The sequence below is a fragment of the Lissotriton helveticus genome, chromosome 3_2 (assembly GCF_964261635.1).
Source record: "Lissotriton helveticus chromosome 3_2, aLisHel1.1, whole genome shotgun sequence".
NCBI classification, from domain to species: domain Eukaryota; kingdom Metazoa; phylum Chordata; class Amphibia; order Caudata; family Salamandridae; genus Lissotriton; species Lissotriton helveticus.
In genome coordinates this window covers 234,317,895-234,340,301 of record NC_136062.1, presented here as the reverse complement: position 1 = coordinate 234,340,301, position 22,407 = coordinate 234,317,895, and the positions used below count along the sequence as shown (strand labels likewise).

The following is a 22,407-nucleotide window of genomic DNA, read 5'->3' as shown; positions in this document are numbered from 1 at the left end:
TTTTTGGTAACACAATTGAATGCAGGACACAATCCACCTAGAAATGGACTGCTTAGAGGTAGCAAGACCCGTCCTGACTGATCCATAATTGACAAACAATTGGTCCGACCTACGAATATCTTTGGTCTTATCCAGATAAAATTTCAACACCCTCCTAACATCCAGGGAATGCAAAGAACGTTCCGCCGGAGAGGAAGGATTCTGAAAAAACGTAGGTAAAGTTATGGTCTGGTTGACATGAAAATCAGAAATAACCTTGGGAAGAAATTTAGGGTGAGTACGCATCACAACCTTAGCAGCATGAAATACAGTATAAGGTTCAGTACAACACAACGCCTGAATTTCACTCACCCTGCGGGCCGATGTAATGGCCACGAGGAACGCCGCCTTCCAGGACAGGTGCTGCAACGAAGCCTTGTGAATGGGTTCAAAAGGCTCCTTCATCAATCTGGACAGCACCACATTCAATTCCCATGAAGGAGAGGGAAGCCTGACAGGAGGGAACACCTTCTTCAATCCTTCCAGAAAGTCTTTGATCACAGGGATCTGGAAAAAAGAAGTCTGTGAAGGGCATTTTCTGTAGGCAGTCAATGCAGCAAGATGAACCCTAATGGAATGAACATTAAGGCCAGACTGCGCCAAATGTAAAAGGTAAGGAAGGATGACATCTTCCTTGCAGGTCGTAGGGTCATGGTTCCTAGACTGGCACCAGATACAAAACCTCTTCCACTTGTAAGCATATGAAGTCCTAGTGGAAGGTCTCTTAGACTCCTTCAGTATGTCCATGCAATCCACGGGCAGATTCAGATGTCCATACTGCACTATCTCAGGAGCCAAGCCGCCAAACTCAAAGACGAGAGGCTGGGGTGCAACATCCGCCCCCCGAACTTCGTGAGAAGGTCCGGCCTGCACGGCAACCGAATGTGAGGAAGGAGAGAACGGTGAAGCAGGTCCGTGAACCACCACTGCCTGGGCCATTCCGGGGCAATGAGAATCATCCGAGCCCTGGACCGGGCCAGCTTGATGAGTACCGCCGGAATCAGGGGAATGGGAGGAAAAGCGTACAGAAAGCTGTTCGACCAGCTGATCCATAGCGCATTCCCCAGCGACCCCGGCTGGTAGTTCCTGGAGGCGAAGTCTCGGCATTTGCTGTTTTCGGCGGTGGCGAACAGATCTACGTCTGGAGTTCCCCACCTTGCGAAGACTTCTCCCAGCACTTCGTCGTTTATGACCCATTCGTGGTTTTCCTGAATGAGTCTGCTGAGTTCGTCCGCCTGAACATTCTGCACACCTGGCAGATGGGTAGCCGTGACCGTCAGTCCTCTGGCCAGGAGCCAGTGCCAGATCGCCTGCGCCTCCTGTGACAGAGTGCGGGATCTCGAGCCCCCCTGCTTGTTGAGGTAGTACATCGTGGTAGTGTTGTCCGTTTGCACAAGCAGGGAGCTGGTCTGGAAGGACGGAAGAAAGGCCTTCAGCGCCAAGTGAACAGCTCTGAGTTCCAGGAAGTTGATGTGATACGTGGCCTCCACTGGTGACCACGTTCCCTGAATCTGTAGAGTCCCGGAGTGCGCTCCCCATCCCAGGAGAGAAGCATCCGTCACGACAGTCTGCGTGGGAATGTCCTTGTGAAAAGGAACCCCTCTGAGGAGATTCTCCGCTGAACACCACCACTTCAGAGACTGAAGAGCATGCAGAGACAGTCGTATCCTGTCGTCCCAGGATCCTGTCCTCTGATCCCACTGGTCCTCCAAGCACTCCTGCAGCGGTCTCATGTGCAGTCGTGCGTGCGGCGTCAGGAAGATACAAGAGGCCATCGAACCCAGTAGAGAAGACACCGTCCTCACTGTTGTAGATGGAGTCGACATAAGAGCCTGAGCCTTCCGAAGGAGAGATAATCGTCGCTCTTCCGAAGGAGACACGCTTGCTGACAGCGTATCGATGGAGGCTCCCAAGTACTGTATGCATTGGACCGGAGTCGGGACCGACTTGGCCATGTTGATGTGCAACCCCAGCTTGTCCAAGAGAACGCACGTCTTCTGGAAGTGTGCTCGCGCTTCCGAGAAGGAGGATGCCTTGATCAACCAATCGTCCAGGTACGGGTAGACAAACACCTTGTTCTTCCGCAGGTGCGCCGCCACCACCGCCATGCACTTCGAGAATGTTCTCGGCGCAGACTTCAGTCCGAATGGGAGTACTGTGTACTGATAATGATTGGTGCCGACTTGGAACCGCAGGAACTTCCTGTGTTTGCGCGCAATGGGCACATGGAAGTATGCATCCTGTAGGTCTATGGCACAGAGCCAGTCCCCTTGTTGCAACTGAGGATAAATCTGATGCAACGACAGCATGCGAAACTTTCCCCTGCGAATCCACTTGTTTGCCTGTCGCAAGTCCAGAATGGGCCTGAACTCGTTCTTGTCCTTCTTGCGAACCAGGAAGAACCGGGAGTACAGGCCTCGTCCCCTCTGGGACAGAGGCACGTCTTCTATCGCCCTTTTCCTTAACAGGGTATCGGCCTCCACCTGGAGCTCGAGCAGCTGAAACCGCGAGCTGACCGGAGGAATCGATGGAGGCGGGCTGGTGAACCGAAGACTGTATCCATTGCAAACAATATTCAGCACCCACTTGTCCTGAGTAATTTTTCTCCACTCTGCCGGAAAAAATTGGATGCTTCCCCCTACCGGAGTGGGTAACGGATCCGGGGGAAGTAAGTTCCTAGGGCCTAGACCCAGCCTGGCCCTTGGGCGTTGGAGCCGACTGCTGGCCTCCCCTGCCCCTCTGGCGTTTCTGGAACGGCTTACGGAACTGTTGTTGCTGATGCGAATGTCCCGAAGCCTGGCCACGTCCACGGCCTTGTCCACCGGACCGCCGTTGGAATGAGCGGTACGGCTTCTTCGTCTCCTTAGGCTTCTCGAGGCCCACCGCCGTGAGCGTCTCGGCCTCCGCCTTCATGCGGGCCATCTCGTCGTCCGCATGCTGTCCAAAAAGAGACTTGCCGGAGAACGGCAGGTTGGCCACCCTCTGCTGTGCGTCCGGTTTCAGGGACGTAAGACGGAGCCAGGCGTGGCGCCTCTGGTTGACCCCATGGCAAAAACCATGAGCAGCCAACAGGGAAGAGTCCGCTGCCGCACTGATGATCTGGTTGGCCACCAGCATCCCTTCACTCAGCACTTCCTGAAAATCCTCACGCTGTTCACGAGGCAAGTGCTCCGCAAACCGCTCCAGGGAGTCCCAGAGGGAGCGGGCGTACCGACCCAGCAGAGCCGTGGCACTCGCAGCCTTCATGGAGGTGGCGGCAGTTCCACAGACCTTTCTCCCTGCCGAATCCATCCACCTGGACTCCTTATCCGGGGGAACCGTGGATGACGGAGCGGAGGCATGTTGTTTGCGTGCCGCCGTCACAATGACGGAGTCCGGAGGTGGTTCCGCTCTCAGAAAAGCCGGGTCCGAGTCCGGGGCCCGGTACTTCCTCAGCAACCTAGATGGTGCCGCCTTTGTCACCGCTGGGGTGAGGAAAAGGTCCATAGCTGGTTCCTCCAGGCCCGGTACCAGAGGAAGGAGAGGGCGAGACGAGTGTTTTTGGTGCAACGTCTCAAAGATTACGGACGTCTTCGGCGTGGGCACTGTCAGGGGAATGCCCAGCTTCGCAGCGCCCCTCAAGAGGACATCCTGGAACGCCACCAGGTCATCAATTGGGGACACCCTCGTATCCGGTGATCCCGACAGGGTAGGAGAACGATCCCTGGAGCCAGAGGATCCCGTGCGGGAGCGAGACTCGCGCCTCCTATGGCGGCGTCTCGACCGCGAGGACGATCTGTGCCGCGACCTGTCCCGTCTCCCAGAGCGAGAGCGAGAGCGAGACCTGCCAGTCCGTGGCCTCCCCACCGGTTTCCGTGGTGGAGTCTTCCTCGGAGCCTCCTTGGGCGCAGGTTTCGGGGTCCCCTTAGGAGGTACAGGCAAAAACGGCAGCGAAGTGGACCTCGGAGGAGGAACTTCCGGCTGCGGTGCCGGCCCACGCGGAGGAACCGGTGGAGGCGGGTCGTCCGCTGGAAGTGGAGGCAGCGTCGGCGGGTCCTCTCGAGGCAGAGGAGGAGGAGGAGGAGTGACCGCCTTCGGACCAGGTGTATGCGTCGACCGAGGCCGAGAAGGAGTGTACACCGCAGAGTACACCGTGCCCTGTGATCCTTTAGGCGAAGAGGGCTGAGAGCCCGCCCCTTCAGCCGGAGACCGCTTCCTCTTGCGTCCCCCGCTGGAAGCAGCGTGACTCCTGGGACTAGAATCCCTCTTGCGACGCTTCGGAGAGCCTGACCGACTCCTAGACGTCGACCTCCGTCTGCTCGACGTCGAGCGTCGCTTTTCCGGCGTCAAAGGGCGTTTCCTTGACTCCGGCGTCGAACGCCGCCTCCGCGACGTCGACCTCTCCTTCCTCGGCGTCGAACGCCGATCCCTCGACGTCAAGCGCCGATCCCTCGACGTCGACCTCTTTCTTCTCGACGTCGACCTCTTTCTTCTCGACGTCGACCTCTTTCTTCTCGACGTCGACCTCTCTCTCCTCGACGTCGCACGTTTCCTCGACGCCGAACGGTCCTTCCTCGACGATGAGCGTCGCCGACGTCGTCTGGATGTTCTCGACGTCGAGGATCCCCTCGACGTCGACCGGCGGTGTCGCCTCGACGGCGAGCGCCGATGTCTACGACGTCGGTAAGAAGCCCTCGACGTCGACGCCGAAGACGACGTCGACTTCGTCCGCGGTGGCTTCGACGTCGAGTCGTCCCGATGTCTCGTCCCGGAGCCCCGGGGAGAAGGGGAGCACACCGCCGTCATCCCTCTCGACGTCATCGTCGAGGCTATCGACGTCGACGGAGACCGGGATCGCTTGCTGGGCTTCCTGCCTCTGGGGAGCCCCCCAGAGGCCTCAGCAGAGGCAGAGGGAACCTTCCCTGACTGCCCAGACCCGCCTGCAGGCGCCTCTCCTCAAGGCCAGACAGCCTGATCTTCGCCCTTTCCTTCAGAGTGCGAGATGTAAACTGCTGGCAGATGACACACTCCTCAGGGACATGATCTTCAGGGAGGCAGACGATGCAGACATCATGGGGATCACCTCTGGCCTTCTTCCTCTCACATGCTGGACACTTCACAAAGAGTCCAGGCATTTTAGAGCCCTAAAACACCTGAAGCAGCACACAGAAGAGAAGAGAAAGCCAAGAAAGTAAACTGCAACACTTTTAGTACACAAAAGTGCCAAAACATGCAATAACCCCTTGAAACAAGGGAGAGCTCAATGCCAGGGTCCTGTAAGCAGGAGCCGGAAAAAAGAACTGAAGTCAGTGGGACCTGCTATGCATTCTGGGATACTGGGAGAAGGTTCTAGAAGGTTTCCTTAAAGGCACAGTATCCTGTTTAAGCCACATAATGGCAGCCTATGGGGCTTGTCTGTCCAGGCCTTCCTCTCTATCATTTCTGAGGGGTTTTTGCAGTAAAAGCAAGGGAAATCTGGACAGGCTTTGCTGTTTGTGGATTTTTGGTGGAATTTCTAGTTGAAGTACTGGACAGTGTAGCCTGTGGATATAGGCTGCATTATTTGTCTTTAAATTTTCTCTTAAGTGTCTTTGCAGTTCTGCAATTTTTTGACAACTTAAGAGATTATTTTTGATTGCCGGGGTCCACGCACATGGGCGGGACTATTCACTAGATTATGACTATACACAGAGATCCCCTACTACAGAACCTCAAAAGTATGAAATCTATCTGCATTAGAGACCACATATCCATTGGAAATCGCATGTGAGTATCAGCCAAAAAGAAACAAATGTTTGTGAACATTGGGTAATTAGAGAAACAAAAACCACCAGATTTCCATACATGGGCGGAGTGACCCAATCTTTGGTAGGTATTTCAAATGTTCTGCCTTGAGCTGTTCCCCAAGGCCAGCCTTTTTCACAATGCAAACCCACTTTTTAAACCTTTACGAAAATATTTAGGAAATGTGTAACTTCATTGACTATCCTAGGACTGGAGTTAGAATGGTAAACTTAAGTTCTCAGTGCTGCCATGCCCACTGCTGCCCGGAGGGTGCAGTTCAAATCAAGAACACAAACATGCTGTTTATGTTATTTATTAATAATCCATGTTGTAGAACAGACAATACAAGACATGCACATTCTCCGGCGTATAGTAATAGAACTAAAGCCCTTGTTACTTACCTTCGGTAACAATATATCTGTAAGAAACAGTAGTTAGTATTAGATTCCTTACCTTAGACTATCCACAGGCGGCAGACTGGATAAGGAAAATTTTGCGTAGCAGTTGCCCTGCGCGTCGGTAGGCGTCGTTGGCGGCTCCGCGTCCGTCGTCGGCGCCAGGATGACTTCGCCGGAGTACTTAGATGCCGCCCTCGCGCACGTCAGTTCTTATACACAGCTTTTCCGTGCCAGAATCGCAGAGCCATGATAAAAACCAACACTGGTACCTTAACCCTAGATATCGGTTCGCAGAACGGGGAGGATGGATGGGGCGGTAAGGAATCTAATACGAACTACTGTTCCTTACAGATATATCGTTACCGAAGGTAAGTAACTTGTGTATCTGAAAGAAACAGGTTAGTATTAGATTCCTTACCTTAGAAAAGATACCCCAGCAATACCAAACCCGGTGGTGGGTCTGCAAACCAATGATCACACCAGAAAGTCCTGGAGAACAGAACGGCCGGAAAAGCCATCTCTCCGGACTTGGCTGTTCAGGCAGTAGTGTCTTGCGAACGTGTGCAGCGAAGGCCCACGTAGCTGCCTGACAGATGTCCTGCAAGGGGACTCCCCGACCCAGGGCAGTAGTAGCCACCGTGGCCCGAGTGGAATGGGCACCTAGCCATACAGGAGGCTCCTTTTTAGCCAGAGAGTAACAAGACTTGATGCACAAGACGACCCATCGAGAAATGGTCCGTTTGTGCACCGCCCGCCCCTTCTTAGCGCCCGCGTAGCCAACAAAGAGTTGGACAGAAAGGAAGGGAGGTTGAGAAGAAAGAGCCTGGAGCTCACACACTCTCCTGGCGGAGGTGATGGGAACCAGGAACGCAGGCTTAAGAGTAAGGAGACGAAGAGGACAGTTATGAAGTGGCTCGAAGGGAGCGCACATCAGATAAGTCAGAACAATGTTCAAGTCCCACTGATGCATCACGAAAGGAACAGGAGGAAGCATATGAGTGATGCTCTTCAAAAACCTATTTACAACCGGGGACTTGAACAAAGAGGGCTGATCAGGGAGCCTTAAGAAGGCGGAATTGCTAGAGAGGTAGTCCTTTAGAGTGCCCAGAGCAGAGCCCTGCTGGGCAAGAGAAAGAAGAAAGAGGAAAACCTCTGAAAGAGGGGCAGAAAGGGGATCCACAGCCTTTGCTGTGCACCATGCCACAAATTTGTTCCACCTGCAGGCGTATACCGATTTTGTGGAGGGACGCCTGGATGCCAGAATCACATTACAGACTTCAGGAGGCAAGTCAAAAGGCCTCAACTGCCGCCGCTCAATCTCCACGCGTGTTAGTGGAGACTGGACAGGTTCGGGTGGAGGACCGTCCCCTGCTGCTGCGACAGAAGGTCCTCCTGAAGAGGCAGACGAATCGGGGGATCGACTGACATGCTGAGTAGATCGGGATACCAGTATCTTCGTGCCCAGTCCGGAGCCACAAGGATGACTAGGGCCCAGTCGAGCCTGATCTTTTTCAGCACTCTGGGCAAAAGTGGTACAGGCGGAAAGGCGTACAACAGACCGCAACTCCACTCGCGACGAAAATCGTCTCCGAGCGAGTGCCGCCTTGGAAGTTCCAAAGCGCAGAACTGATGACATTGCGCTTTCTCTTCTGTGGCAAATAGATCTAACCAAGGCTCTCCCCACTGCTGAAAGAGGCCTTGCGCCACGTCCGAGTTCAGACGCCATTCGTGATCCATCATGCACCGACGGCCGAGTTCGTCCGCCCTGGCGTTCAGGGAACCTTCCAGGTGTTGAACCACCAGGGTCACGCCCTGATGTTCCAGCCACTGCCAGAGGCGCAGAGCCTCCTGGCAAAGGGTCCACGACCCCACCCCGCCCTGTTTGTTGCAGTACCACATGGCGGCGGTGTTGTCCGTGAACACCTGCACTACACTCCCCCGGACAGAGGTGAGGAATGCCTTCAGTGCAAGCCGGATTGCCTGCAGCTCCAGAAGGTTGATGTTGAGCCGGGACTCCGCCGGAGAACAGAGGCCTCTGATCTCCGCCTCTCCCATGTGGCCCCCCCCAGCTCTGGAGGGATGCGTCCGTCACAACTAAGTGCTCCGGGTGGGGTAGGGAGAGGGATCTGCCGCTGACCCAATCGCGGTCCGTGAGCCACCACTGCAACTGTCTTGCAGTGCCCACTTCAGGTCCCACTGCTGAGCCCGCATCCGCCACCTGGCGTGATGCACCAGAAGGATGCAGGAGTCCATCAGCCCCAGAAGCCGCAGCTTCAACCTGACCGAGACTTGGGATAAAGGCTGAAAGATCGGAATCAGAGCCTAATAGCCCGAACCCGCTGTTCAGGAGGATAAACCCGAAACTGCGCCGAGTCTAGAACCGCTCCGATGAAGAGGAGCTTCTGAGAGGGACACAGGTGCGACTTCGGCACATTGATGGAGAACCCCAGCAGGTGCAGGAGGTCGGCCGTAGTGTGGAGGTGGCTGACGACTGTCTGGGGCGAGCCCGCCTTCAATAACCAGCCGTCGAGGTAGGGGAAGACTGAAACCCCTAACCTGCACAGATGAGCTACGACCACCGCCATCACTTTCGAAAACACCCGTGGGGCGCTGGTAAGGCGGAAGGGGAGCACAGTAAACTGAAAGTGCTCGTGGCCTACCGTGAACTGCAGGTAGCACCGGTGGGCCGGCAGGATGGGGATGTGGAAATAGGCGTCCTGCAAGTCCAACGCTACCATCCAGTCTCCCGGGTCTAGGGCAGCTAAGACCTGAGCCAAAGTCAGTATCTTGAACTTCTCCTTCCGGAGGAAGCAGTTGACGTTCCGGAGGTCCAAGATAGGGCGTAGGCCCCCTTTGCCCTTCTTGGGAACCAGAAAGTAGTGGGAGTAACACCACGCCCTACTTCTGGCCCAGGAACGCACTCAATAGCCCCCTCAGCCAAGAGGGCCGTAACTTCCTCTTGCAGAAGTTGCAAGTAATCCCCCGACACGCGGTGGTACTGCGGTGGCATGGCTGGAGGGGTCGCCTCGAAGGGGAGGGAGTAGCCCCTTAGGACGATTTGCAGCACCCACCTGTCCGACGTGATGGGCCTGAAAGCTCGGACTAGGAAGGCTTTGTGGCGGATGCTGCGGGGGTGGATGTGGACTAGCCGCACCGCTGTCTCCTGTTACCGCCGCGACAGTAACCACGTCCGCCACCGCGCTGAATGTTAAGTCTGCAGCAGGTGGCTGGCAGGACGTGTGGGAGCACCCCTTCTGTGGCCACGAAAGGAGCGCTGGGCAGAAGATTGCTGGCGCGGGGCCGACAGGCCCAATGACATGGCCGTAGCCCTGGAGTCCTTAAAACGTTCCAGCGCATGATCTGCCACGAAGAGGTGGCTGCCATCAAACGGCATGTCCATAAGGGTGTTTTGGACATCGGCCGAAAAGTTGGCGGACCTCAGCCAGGCGTGGCGGCGAACTGCCACAGACGTGGAAATTGCTCTTCCTAGCGAGTCCGTGGTATCCAGTCCACATCTGATAGAATACTGCGCTGCGTCCCTTCCCTCTGCAAGGGCTTGAGCGAGTTTCGCCCGGGCTCCCTCCGGGCACTCAGGCAGCACGTCTGCAAATATATCCCACAGAGAGTGGGTGTAACGGCCCAAGAGGCACGCGGTGTTGACTGACCGCAACCCCAAACTAAGGGAGGAGAACATCTTCTTTCCGAACTGTTCACCTCTTGGATTCCCGATCTGGTGGTGCCGTCGGGAATGCGGATTGGGAGGTAGGGGCCTGGATAACCAGACACTCAGGGGTGGGTTGGGTGGACAAGAAACTAGGGTCGCCCAGGGCTGGGTGGTGGCGCCTAGCGACGTTCCTATCTACAGGAGGACCTGTAGTGGGCCTGGACCAAGTGCTCAACAGGACGTCTGTGAGAGCGGCAGTAGAGGCTCTGGGGAGCTTACCTGTGGTTTAAGGACCTCTGTGAGGATGTTGGACCTCACTGTTGCGACGGGGAGCTCAAGAGCCAAGGCCTTGGCTGCCCTCATCAGCACCACACTATAAGCTGCCCCCTCCTCCATAGCCACGGTAGGAGGGGAGACAAAACCAGTGTCTGGGGAGGTATCCAGGCCACTGGCTTCCCCTAGTTCCTGTGTCCAGTCCTCATATGACTGGCACTCACGTGCCAGGGGGTCCTCAGACCCCCCCTCCCCCCAGTCTCCCTTGTCGTCCATGCCCTGAAATTCAGGGATAAAGGATGGACCAAGATTATCGAAGAATTCCTCTTCGGCCGGCGCCGAATGCGGCGTCGAGTGACGCCGCTCCGACGCCAGACCCAGGGTTGGACCAGGGACGGTGTCGTCCGAGGACGGCGCCGTGGTTGACACCCTAGGGGTCGACGCCGGCGGGGCCGTAAGGTCGACCAGCGGCGACCCGGATCCAGTGGGGCCTTGTCGTGCTGGGACCGAAGTCGCTGACGGCGCCGGGGCCATAGCACCTGGCACGCTTGGGCTCCCGGTCGGGTCCGCTGGGCCCGAAGACGCCGCGGAACCAGACAGAGGAGAGAGCGACTTCATGGCCATGAGGAAGGCGTCGATCTCCTCCGGCGTTGCGTTCTGCCCAGGGACCGGCGGGTATGGAAGACCGCGACGCCTGCGGCTCCGGCAGAGCCGCGTGGGCGGTGTCACCCGAACCCCCGGCCGCGTCGAACAAGCGTCGGGGGGGAGTCAGAATAGCTATGTCGCCTCTTCGACTTCTTGTGCCTCTTACCGGAGGACTTGGAGCCCGATGAGTGGTGTAGACTCACCGAGCTGTGATGACTCCGGCCCCGCGACCGGTCCCTCTACCTCCTTCCAGACCGGGACCTCGAGCGGCGCGGGGCCGACTGCCGGAGCTCGAGGAGCTTACGGGACTGCTCCCGCCTTCGACGTCAAGGCCCAGCAGTCGGGGCACGACTTGTCATCGTGGTCGGGCCCCAGGCAATGTAGGCACCGGCGGTGGGGGTCGGTAACCGCCATCAGTCGGTTGAAGTCGGCACAGGGCTTGAACCCGGGCATCCCTACCGGCACCGATGGAGTCGCATGACTCGAAACGGATCCAAAAAGGATTGAAAAAGCTTAGTCAAAAAGTGACTAAAGGGTAACACTTTTTCCGGGCCTGCGCTTGCTGGCGCGGAAAAAAGAAGAACTGACGTCAGGGCGGCGTCCAAGTACTCCGGCGATGTCATCCCAGCACCAACGAAGCCGCAGACGGACGCGGAGCCGCAGACGACGCCTACCGACACGCAAGGGTACTGCTACGCAAAAATTTCCGGATCCAGTCTGACGCCTGGGGATATTCTAAGGTAAGGAATCTAATACTAACCTGTTTCTTTCAGATATAATATTCTTAATAATTAACTTAAACCTGTTTGACCGTTCAAATTCCCTTGGCTGTTTAGTCTGCTCATTTGTCGGCCTATTCCTTAAAGAGTCAAGGTGAACCAATGCCCTTACTGTGTCATTGTATCTTTGTGCCTGCTCGGCCTTTATGGATTACTGAATCTTTCTGTTTCATATTGGGGTACCTTTGCCATCCTGAGAGTAGGGTTTATCACGCTGAAATGTGCGTCTTGAGCCTTTATGGATCAAATTTATGTTTTACACCCTCTCTTTCTGATGTTAAGAGTGAAGGCAGAGGTTTTCACAATAACAGTCTGACAATGATAGATGACATACTGTTCCATCCTAGATAGCAAGGATGGAATCTTTGTAATGGAGAAGCCCTGGTCTTCTAAGGAGCGCTGCATTAGGTTTCTTCACATTTTCAACATTGCTACATACCTTGAAGCAGTTCTCATCAGCCATAAGTTGCTCCGCTTTCCGCTGGAAGTTGGCTTCAGCAAGGGTGCGGGATGACTGCGTGCCTAGAAGACCTCCAGTTGCTCCACAACTGCTCTCTGACAAATAAAGTTCCGTCACTTGTACACAGATCTCATCGCTCACTATATGCTGGAGCTAGGAAACAGAATGGTTGATTAGCATAATTGAAAAGTTAAGGCGACAGATGATAAAGAAGGAAAAGCAAATCCCCTAACAAGGATATTTACATTAAATGTATAAACATTACAATATCTCCCACATATGTGCAGTTACCAAAATTGGTATTGTAAATATTTTAATGAGCACAATCAAACCAACTAATATTAAGCATAAGTTGGAGAAAGTAACAGGGCTATTTAAGTCCTATTAATCCTTTTGAATAGGGAGAATGACGGGAATGAGTGCTCAAGATAGCCACTAAGTTGTCTGTGTCAGTGTTATGGGGTTTGTGATTGGGGGGTACATTGCTTTTACGAATGGATTCAAACCAATTATTTCCGTGTATCGGCTGAATTGTTTTAAAAACAATAAAAATTTGATTATAAAAAAAGATAGCCACTAAGTTAATAAGTCTTGAGAGAACTGGTGGCCTCCTTATTCTTCCTTGTGCAAAATACTACCAAGTCAAAGAAACACTTCTAATCGGATACCCCTTGGTTGCTTCAGGAGCCAGACAGTGGGTGAGAGGCTCTGAACCTGCTGAGTGCAGCAGCTTAGGCTGCGTGCGGCTAACTCAGCTGCAGCTAGCACCCACGGGAGGGGGTGCCCTCGGGAACTCCAGCAGCTTCATTTCTGCCAGTGTGGGTGAGACTGGTTTTGGGGTTGCTGGCCCAGCGGAACTTGTTGCTAAGTTAGCAAAGGAAAACTCTTAACTGTACATTAGAGTCAAAGCGGACTTTTGGGACTTGGACTACTAGTAGGGCATACCCTGGATGTTACCAATTGTGAATGGGGAATAACCACATTCACTATAGTGAAGAGGGAGTGGAAAACGGAACCTACAAAGTACCACTGGAGCCCCGAACTCAGAAGGGAGGGTGTAACTGTTTGTGAATGTCTTATTTTTCCGGTGTGTGGATAGCGGAAGAAATATAATATGTCTCCCTAAAAGGGAGTATATGGCTGGATAATGATTTATTGTTGCGCACATGTTGAGTTGTGATCCTGTGAGCACTAATCAGTATCTTTGCCACTTCCACCCATGCCAGGGGATCCTTGCACTACCTGGATCATGCTATCCTAAAAGTCAATTGAAGAAGCGGTACTTGGCCCAGTTGCTCAGGATCCATAGTAAGTCAGGCCCCGGGAATAGAAGACTTCAACCACCATGGTTGGGCTCAGTAGCCCTTGTGCCCCTTGGCCCTATAATAGTTATTCTGAAATAGACTATCCAGCCTGTGCAGGAATAATCTGTGGTAGTAGTTACAGAATGGGGCGGCTAGTTGAATACCTTTCCCTTTGACATGTTTTGAACATTACACTATAGCATTTTCCTATGAACTCTTCCTGTAACTATCACTAGATTCTCCCCATTATTTCGTAGTCGGTCATTAATTTTGTAACCCTTCCTGAGTAGGTCTTATGTGGAACGTGGCGAATGAGATAAATGGTATGCAAGAGGCCATCACACACAGTAGTTTCATCACTGTTTTTACTACCATTGTTCCTTCTGGTAGAGGAGAGCTTGTTCTGTTAGTGCAGTGATTCTTTTCTATAAAAGGAAGGCTTTCCCCTTTTTGGAGTTGAAGGTCGCCCCTAGAAAACCTTTTCTCTGGTGTGGGGATGATTTCTCCAAATTCTGGGTAAAACACAACCTATGAATAGTGGGCATATTGTCCCCTGCCTTCTGAAGTGAGCTGCCACCATCATGAGGCACTTAGTGATTACCCTTGGTGTTTACTTTATAACAAAGGGCAGCACTTTGAACTGGTAATATGAGTTGCTTACCATAAACCTGAGATACTCCTTGCAATGGTTGTTCATTGGTATATGAAAACAGGCTTCATTCAGATCTAAAATAGCCATGCAGTCCCCTTCTAGAAGGGGGATGGCCTCCTTGAATGAGGTCATTTTAAACTTTTGTGTTTTTATGCATTTGTTTGCTTCAGGGTTTGATACTGTTTTCGGACCCGCATATACAAGGAATATGCCCCTTGTCACGCTCTGCAGGAATACATAATCTATGGGTTGCTTCTGTAGCAGTTCCTTTAACTCATGATGTAGCCATTAACGTTCTTTCCCTATGTAAAGCATTTTCTTTACATTTGGAGGCTTGTGTTCCAATTCTGTGGAATATCCATATTGTATTACGTTTAGTACTGATTTCCTAGAGGAATTGTATAAATTTGCCCCCTACGGGTGTTATTTGTTCAGGGGCCCTGTCTTAAAAAGTCATTTGGAGGTTAATGTCCCCTGGGGGTCTGACACTTGCCCTGACTCTTAAGGCTGCCTTTGGTATTGTTGGTACTGCCATGATGTGGCAGATCCCCGGGCCATGGTGGCTTGTGTTTATATCTGTACCTGTGATCGGGCAATGTGGAAAGATGTTCTGCCATGTGTACCTCTTTTAAAAGGAACCCCTGAATTGCAAGGCACCCATGGACTTGGTCATGTGGTTTCCTTTCACCTTTATTCATATGTTGAAGTGTTTTGTCCCAGCTGACCCAAACAAGATCCCCCTGTGAAGGGTAAGTTAATTATAGAGGCTGGCACCTCAAGCTTAAACTCCAAATAATCTGAGCCATGCATGTCTCCTGAGTGTGGTACCTGTGCACATTTATGTGTTTGAGATTTCTGCAGTGTCAAAGGCAGATTTGAGGAATGTGTTGTCTATTGTTTTGCCTTCTTGTATGACCCCTTCACCTTTTTCTTACACTTATCCTGGAGGTGCTGCATCAGTTCATATATCTCCTCAATTGTTAGTGGCCGTGCCAGTTGATTAGAGAATTTCTGTAGGAATGTTTATTATTTGGGCTGGACACGAGTCCATCTCAAAGGATAAGGCCACCATCCGCTAGATGTCACATGAATTAAAAAATAAACCTGTGCTCAATCCCTGCTAACATGACACAAAGCAACCAGGCTTAAATCTAAGGTAATTTGAATAGTATCTAAGCAAGGTATACACAGAAGAAAAAGTTGCCCAAAACACAATAAAATTCCACAGCCTATTAAAAAATAAAGAGTAAATGTTGGGAGGAGAATAAAACCATGACACAAATATTACTGTCTAAAGAGTTTAGTGAAAATAAAGCCAAAAGCCCACAGGGAGGCAACAATAGCCAATCAGTGGGAGTGGTAGACAGGGACCTAGGCAGACAGACAGAATCCTGGGTAGGATACACCGAATGGTTTGGTCATGGTGAAAGTATGTCACTTTTTGAGACAAAAAACACTACCTCAGCAGGCTGCTGCTGAAACTGTAGCTGCCGCCGTGCCACCGAAAGGCGAATACTTCAAGCAGGTTAGAGCTTCGGAGACTTCTTGCTGAATATTGATTAAGGCCCAACCCAAAATGGTCCTTGATTGTTTTTTCGGAGGAGCTAGGAGCCTTGACTGGGATGAAGCTGAAATTAAATCCAATGCTGTGGAACTGCCAGTTGGATACTTTGTCCCCCTGAAGCTCTGGAGAAAAGTTTCCATTTTTTTTTGGGTTCCCCAACAATAACAGGAGTACACTTCAAAAGCCCCCAGGACATATGGGGAGTGCACTTGGAGACTCTCCGGGTGTCGGGCAGAGGCCAACAGCAAAGTCAGTTGCCATCGGTCCCAGCTGCGTACTCCAAGGAAAAGTCCCTTTCAACTTTGTTGTGTCTCTGTAGCTACAAAGGAGCTTGGCCAGCTGACAACTGGAGTCTACTTCTTTGTCTTGGATACAAGAGGGAGCATGTTCAGTCCTTCAGCACTAATCTAAGCTCCTGCTGCATACAATTGCAGAGTGCCCCTACCTCTCAAAATCCAAGAAGGGGAAACCGGTCTCCCCTTGTGCAGAGCCTATGTGCCCACACATAGATATGGCCAAAATAATGAGCAGTCCCCTTCTACGTTGACACTCAAAATCGGTTTTGGAGGTAGCTTTCCTACTTCTGGGTTTAGTGACATTGTGACTACAAGGACAAAAACTGCGACTTTAAATGTGTCACCTAAAATTTGTTTGTGACAGCACAGAACCCATCAAAATGATTTAACTTCCTTAGAAGTGCCCCCCAAAAATCCTATCACTATCTAGTTTGCTGGCTGACTGGTATCATCCAGCCAGATACCACAGACGTGACCCTGCAAGTGAAAGCCCACGATGAGGCAAGAAACAATGCCAGCTCTGGAGGAAGGTGGTCACACCTTCTCCAGCACAATGGCTAGTAATTTAACATATCAAGGCCCCAGGTTTCAAAGCCCTGATTCTTTGATATGCGACCCCAGCTCCCACAGACTTGTGAGAGTTCACCCCCTGCCCGGAGGCCCATTTGGCACCAGGACAGGCAGGAAATTAGCTCTGCAAGCAGGCGTGTTGCACCACCAAGCTAGCACACCCCTAAGGTGGGCTGCCAGATGTGGTCTAGCTGCTGGTCTGACATCCTGGGTAATCTCATGGTATACTAATGCATCCACTCTATCTGTGATGTCTATCACCTTTTTTGAAACCACTTGTAGTTCACGCACTAGATCTTTCTTGACCGCCAAAAGGTCATCCCGCAATGAGGCAAACAGGGTCTCCAGATAGGAGCGTGTGACCAGGGCTTCCCTACTTGATGCCCGTCCCTCGTCTAGTGGCCCGTGGATTCGCAAACATGTTCTTGAGTGTGCCCCCCTTCTTGTTGCGTTCGGATGTCATCTAGCCACCTAAGTCTGTATTGGTAAATGTCCTCAAAGCCAATCCCGAGTCCGCACTGGCCACTGCTCAAACGTCGACTAGTCATGCTGCGCCTCACAGGAGAGTGGGCTCTCTCCTCTCAGCCAGTCCAGGCCTGTTCCACAGATTCTCACTGGAGCGAAGCATCCTGTTAAAAAAGGACAGCCTCGCATCTGATTATCCTGTGTCTCTCCGCCCCAGGCACCAGCTCTCACCACAGGGCCTCTCACCTTTGTGAGGCTTGAGGCCAGTTCCTTCACCAGAGAAACCGCAGTAGCCCCTCTCCACCTCAACACCAGCCTCCGCGATCTAGGAGGATGTAACTGCGGGCCCTGCTTCAACTCCAGGCCCTCCACTGCACACTGCCTCTCTACCGGCCGAACTTCCTGAGCCTGCGGTCACCACCAGCACAGAGGGCCACCCCAGCCAAGACAAGGGGGGGCCCAACTGTAGTAATAAATCTCTACCAATTAATAAGTTCCAACGTTAAGTTTATTGTCATGAATACTACAGGTGCTTCCAGCTTGGCGGCAGCAGCTTAATCCCAACATTCTAACCCACACTCCAGGATGTAGCGCGGTTCATACCAAGAGGTCAGGGAGGGGAGGGGTGGACGGGGAGAGAGAGAAGGAGAGAGAGATTACAACACACCTCCCTCACTTAGAAAAGATGGAGAGAGAATGTGCAGGGAGAAGATGCGCAGGGAAGGCTGGGATGGGGGGAAAATGCGTATATAGTCCCAAATCAAGTTCTGTATCAATAGGGTGGGTAGCCCTGTTCTCATATACATTTGCAGAGATATGGTAAGACTCTAAAAAACATTAATAAAGAAATAGGAAAAGTTAACAGGTTGCATTTCCTATGTTAATCAACTGTAACTGTCAAGTAAATTTGAAATAGTTACGGGGTAGCATTTCCAGCGTTAAGCAACTGTAAAAGTCTGGTGCCTTTAAAATTTAGAACAGGAGTAAGAAGGCTATGTGGTTACTTTGTCAAACATTAGGCAACTGGAACAGTCTGGAACCAACCGGGAGTGCCACTCATGACGATAGATGAAGCTAATCAATGTATGCATTTTGTAACACTACGGGCATCCCCATGTTGGTGAAAACAAGGCATCACCACCTTTTCCCATTTAGCTCTCCCATGTCCAAGCTTACTACTCCGTCCATTTCTCCCTGGGATTCCGAACTCTTACTGCTGGAATTACTATCCCTTACCGGAAGATTTAGCATGACTGTACAATCCTTTTCTCTGGGCAGTAGCTTGTGCCAGGACGCACCCCTAAGGCTACCACTGATGAAACCTACTTCCGTTTCGATGTACTTATCAATACCGGGACTGGGCCTTCTTCTGCTCCCACTTCCTTGGTCATGAATATTATTGCCATCTTTGTCGCATTTAGTTTTAGACGGCCCCCGATCATTTGCATGAGTCTCCTCAGGCTTGAGTGTGTCCTCCTGTTCCCTCTTGGGTTTGCCATACACGAAATCATACGTGTCTTCTGAGCCCTTGCACTTCGGCTTCTTCCACATACCATATACTGGAACCCTCTTCCCTTCCTTAACTTTTAGTGGGGATCCTTTTAGGTCTCTCGGCTTTCTGTTGCACTCCCTTTCCGTCATTCCATACTCGATCCCTTGTATGTATTCATTTTTTATTTCTCCTTTAGGCTCGATGTATCTTGCATCTCTCACTCTTTCTAGATCACAATTGTCCATATGTTCCTCTGACCACTTGGGTTGGAACCCATCCGGCTTCATTCTGTGCTGCATCACTTTGCAAACGGACTGGTCGGTTTTATTCATCTGCCATCCTCTTTCTTTGGTTGTGGTATCTACACTCACCACCAGTCTTCCCGATTTTCCACCCGTCTTCACTTTTTGTTTACTACTGTCCATTCTGTCTGGTTTCTTACGTATTTCTCTTTCCTCCACCTGGCTTTGATGTGTGTCTTTTTTCTCGTTGTGTTCATCCCTAATAGCTTCACTTCCCCACTTCTTTTCCTTTGCAGTATTTTCAAATGCTGCCGTAATCTTAGGTGGTTGCATGCGAACGTTAACAGTTTCTCCTCTGGTATTTTGTTTGCTTTGATACCCTGCTAGCTCATTCCTGTGTCCTTTTATTCTTTTTTCCCCTAAAATCCTCAACTTCTGTTGATCTCTCCACCCTAGCGTGTTGATACTACATCTCGTTATGTATATAGTACTCCTCGTATTGTTTTCTTTATAAACTACATCCATGACTTTGTATCCAATAATCTGTATATCCTCCCCTGCATATGTTTTCAGGACTGTGTTGGCCTCTTTTAGTTCACTGCCATATTTTTTTGCAAATTTTCTGTCCCAATCTTTTTTGCTTACCATGCTATATCTCGAACCAGTGTCAGTAATCATTTCTGTCTCAACTTCTCCTATTAAAACAGTGCATCTCAGAGCTACCTTGCTGGCACTGATATCCTCTTTGCCCTCCATTCTTTCCTTGAAACTGTCATCCATATGTGCCATTCCACTAGTGGCTAGTATATAATATTCATCCCACACGTTCAGAATATTTTCATACATGTTTCTGTCCGTACCTGACATGAAAACCTTCTCCATGTTGTGATACATTTTCCTTCCACCCTTACCTAAGCTGTGGAGTAGAATTTCCGCTTTAGCTTCCGGTGACAAGGATGCTACTTCTTCTTCCAAAACGGACAAATAGTTTTCAAAATACACTTTCCACTCCCTCCACTCTGCAATGTTTTTATTAACCTCCTCCATGAACGGCTCAGGTGGAGGGAGATTGTACCTTCGGCCCCACTCCGTGTTGGGTGTGCTGCAATACCTCTTCTCTTCCACGGAATGTGCCACCACTTCACAAATGCAGCACTACAGTACCCACACTGATCACTACTGAGCACTGTTATCTTTTGGCCACGTTGCCCCAGGGGTCCTTAAGGATATCATGCACTTGCGTTAGATCACAATGGATATTACAGAAGAGCTTCCAGGAGGACTGCTCAGGTGACCCTTCCGCAAAATGGCAAGGAGCAAATAAACTCTGACTGGATACCGAAATGGGATGGTCAGGTTATGGGCACTTAAACACAGAAGGGTGAATCTTGATGGCAAATACTGGACTGTTTTGACTGTGTGCGTATTGAACAGAGGCTTGAGAAAAGAAAAGAAACGTGACTGTAATTCACACTGCCTCGCTATGAGATACTCGCAGGGTGCTGGGTACTTCTCACACTTGCCCACTGCAAACCCCACGTTCCTTAGAAGATTTTCTTAAATTATCGTTGCACAACCTGAGTCCTGGTGCTTTAATAAATCAACCGCCTGTTCTTAAGGCGAACGCCTCCAAACGTCGTCGTCTCCTTAACGCTCTCCACCTTCGCACCAAACTGCCCCGTCAGACATGCGACTTTTAATGACACACACACCTCCTTAGAATAGAACCAATACCCCTTTAACAACTGAGGACTGGTCGGAAGCTAGGTGCCCGGCACGACACCCGAAATTCAATTCCTACTCCTTGACAGATTTTCCCTGTTGCAGATGCACTAGGATACAGAGACAGGGATCCTGCGTCTGAACTCTAATGGGGTGCTACTACTGATAGGTGGTCACTTAATATATCACCTCACCTCCTTTGCTCCCATAATATTAATTTCCTATTATTTGTTTGACTTCAATGAATTCACCTCGGGGAGACGACCCCCACTGTCCCTTGTACAGTTTTCCTTTTCTCTCCTCCTCAATAATCGCTGACGGTTACATCACTCAAGGTATTGCCCAAGTTAATTTTCGATCACTGGAACCCAAGCTCGCTAAACTTTATGTTCCTGAAATGCTTTCTCAATGCAGCTACCATACACTGCCACTGTGCAACTTCATACGTTTTCCACACCGTACCTTCCGTTGAACGCTCCTCCTAGCGTTTCGGTGGCTCCCTGCAATTAGGTAGTACGGCTGAGGTTACTCCTCTTCACCACTCAATGAAATGTTTTCTCAATGCAGCTACCATACACTGCCACTGTGCAACTTCATACGTTTTCCACACCGTACCTTCCGTTGAACGCTCCTCCTAGCGTTTCGGTGGCTCCCTGCAATTAGGTAGTACGGCTGAGGTTACTCCTCTTCACCACTCAATGAAATGTTTTCTCAATGCAGCTACCATACACTGCCACTGTGCAACTTCATACGTTTTCCACACCGTACCTTCCGTTGAACGCTCCTCCTAGCGTTTCGGTGGCTCCCTGCAATTAGGTAGTACGGCTGAGGTTCCTCCTCTTCACCACTCAATGAAATATCTTCTTAATGCAGCTACCAATCACTGCCCCAGCACAGCTTCATTCGTTTTCCACACCGTACATTTCTTCGAACGCTCCTCCTAGCGTTTCAAATACTCCATGCAATTATGCAGTACAGCTGAGGTTAATCTTCCTCCACTTAATATAAAATTATTTCTCATTCACTGAGGCCGATAATTGCTCACCTCTATGCTTCTGAGATTATGGGTTAACCACTCCCAAATGCTGTCCTTCACTCACGACTCGCAGTCTTGGCGCTCACCTCACGGCCGTTTCTTTCACATGGACTGCGTTCCTTTCTCCACTCCTTTATCCTCACGCAGCTTCCATGGCTCCCCTCACAGACCTGTGCGACTCGCTCGGGAACTGCATGGAGTGCCTTCCGTTCCAACCGCCCTCTCCACACCACAGCGGAAGAGCGCAAATTCCGAGATCCTCCTTCCAAAACGCGTCCCCTGAAGCGAAGCTTCCCGTCGACAGCTCTGCGCTAGGTCTGGGCCAGACGTGCTCCGTCTTCTCACCCAAAGACTTTTCGCTTTTCACCACCGGCTGGATGTCCTCACTAACCACGGAGGGGATTCAGCATGGTGTCAAGTAACATCTCCTCACCCAGAACGGAAAACCACCGCCAGGAGTCCTCTGCTTTCCTTTTCCTTTATTCCCTCCTACCTTCACACATGAAGGGTTAGGCAAACGAAGTCCTCCTTCTACTGCCCCTTTTCAGGGCCGGAACTTCCCGTCGACGACTTTGCGCAAGATCGGAACAAGACCTGCTCCGTCTTCTCCTCACGAGAGTTCCCTGCTTCTCGCCCACAGCATAACAGTCCTCACAAACCACGGAGGGGACTGAGCCTGGTGCCGATGAACGTCTCTTCACAGCCTGGATCAGAGCGCCGCTGCCTTGAGTCATACGCTTCACCTCAACATCGACGGTTTAACTCCTTGTCTCCGCTCTCAACCGGCTTCGAGGTAGACCGAATTATTCTTCTTCATAAACTGGGTGAGACTTCCTTGTTGCTTTGCTCCGCTCAAGCGTCAAATATATCCAGGGGAAAACACCACACTGACCCTGGCTCAGTATCCCACCCTCGTCGCCATAAATGTAGTAATAAATCTCTACCAATTAATAAGTTCCAACGTTAAGTTTATTGTCATGAATACTACAGGTGCTTCCAGCTTGGCGGCAGCAGCTTAATCCCAACATTCTAACCCACACTCC

The 22,407-nt window shown here is 51.3% G+C and overlaps 1 protein-coding gene across 5 annotated transcripts in view; it reads right to left on the bottom strand.

Moving 5' to 3' along the window:
* The window catches only part of SIN3A (SIN3 transcription regulator family member A), an 865,613-nt gene that overhangs the window by 152,362 nt on the left and 690,844 nt on the right, over positions 1-22,407 (bottom strand). For all 5 annotated transcript variants that reach the window (XM_078685093.1, XM_078685092.1, XM_078685095.1 and 2 more), the window contains one exon: positions 12,001-12,174. In XM_078685093.1, coding sequence (XP_078541219.1) covers positions 12,001-12,174 — 174 coding nt within the window. The remainder of the gene's footprint in view (positions 1-12,000; positions 12,175-22,407) is intronic.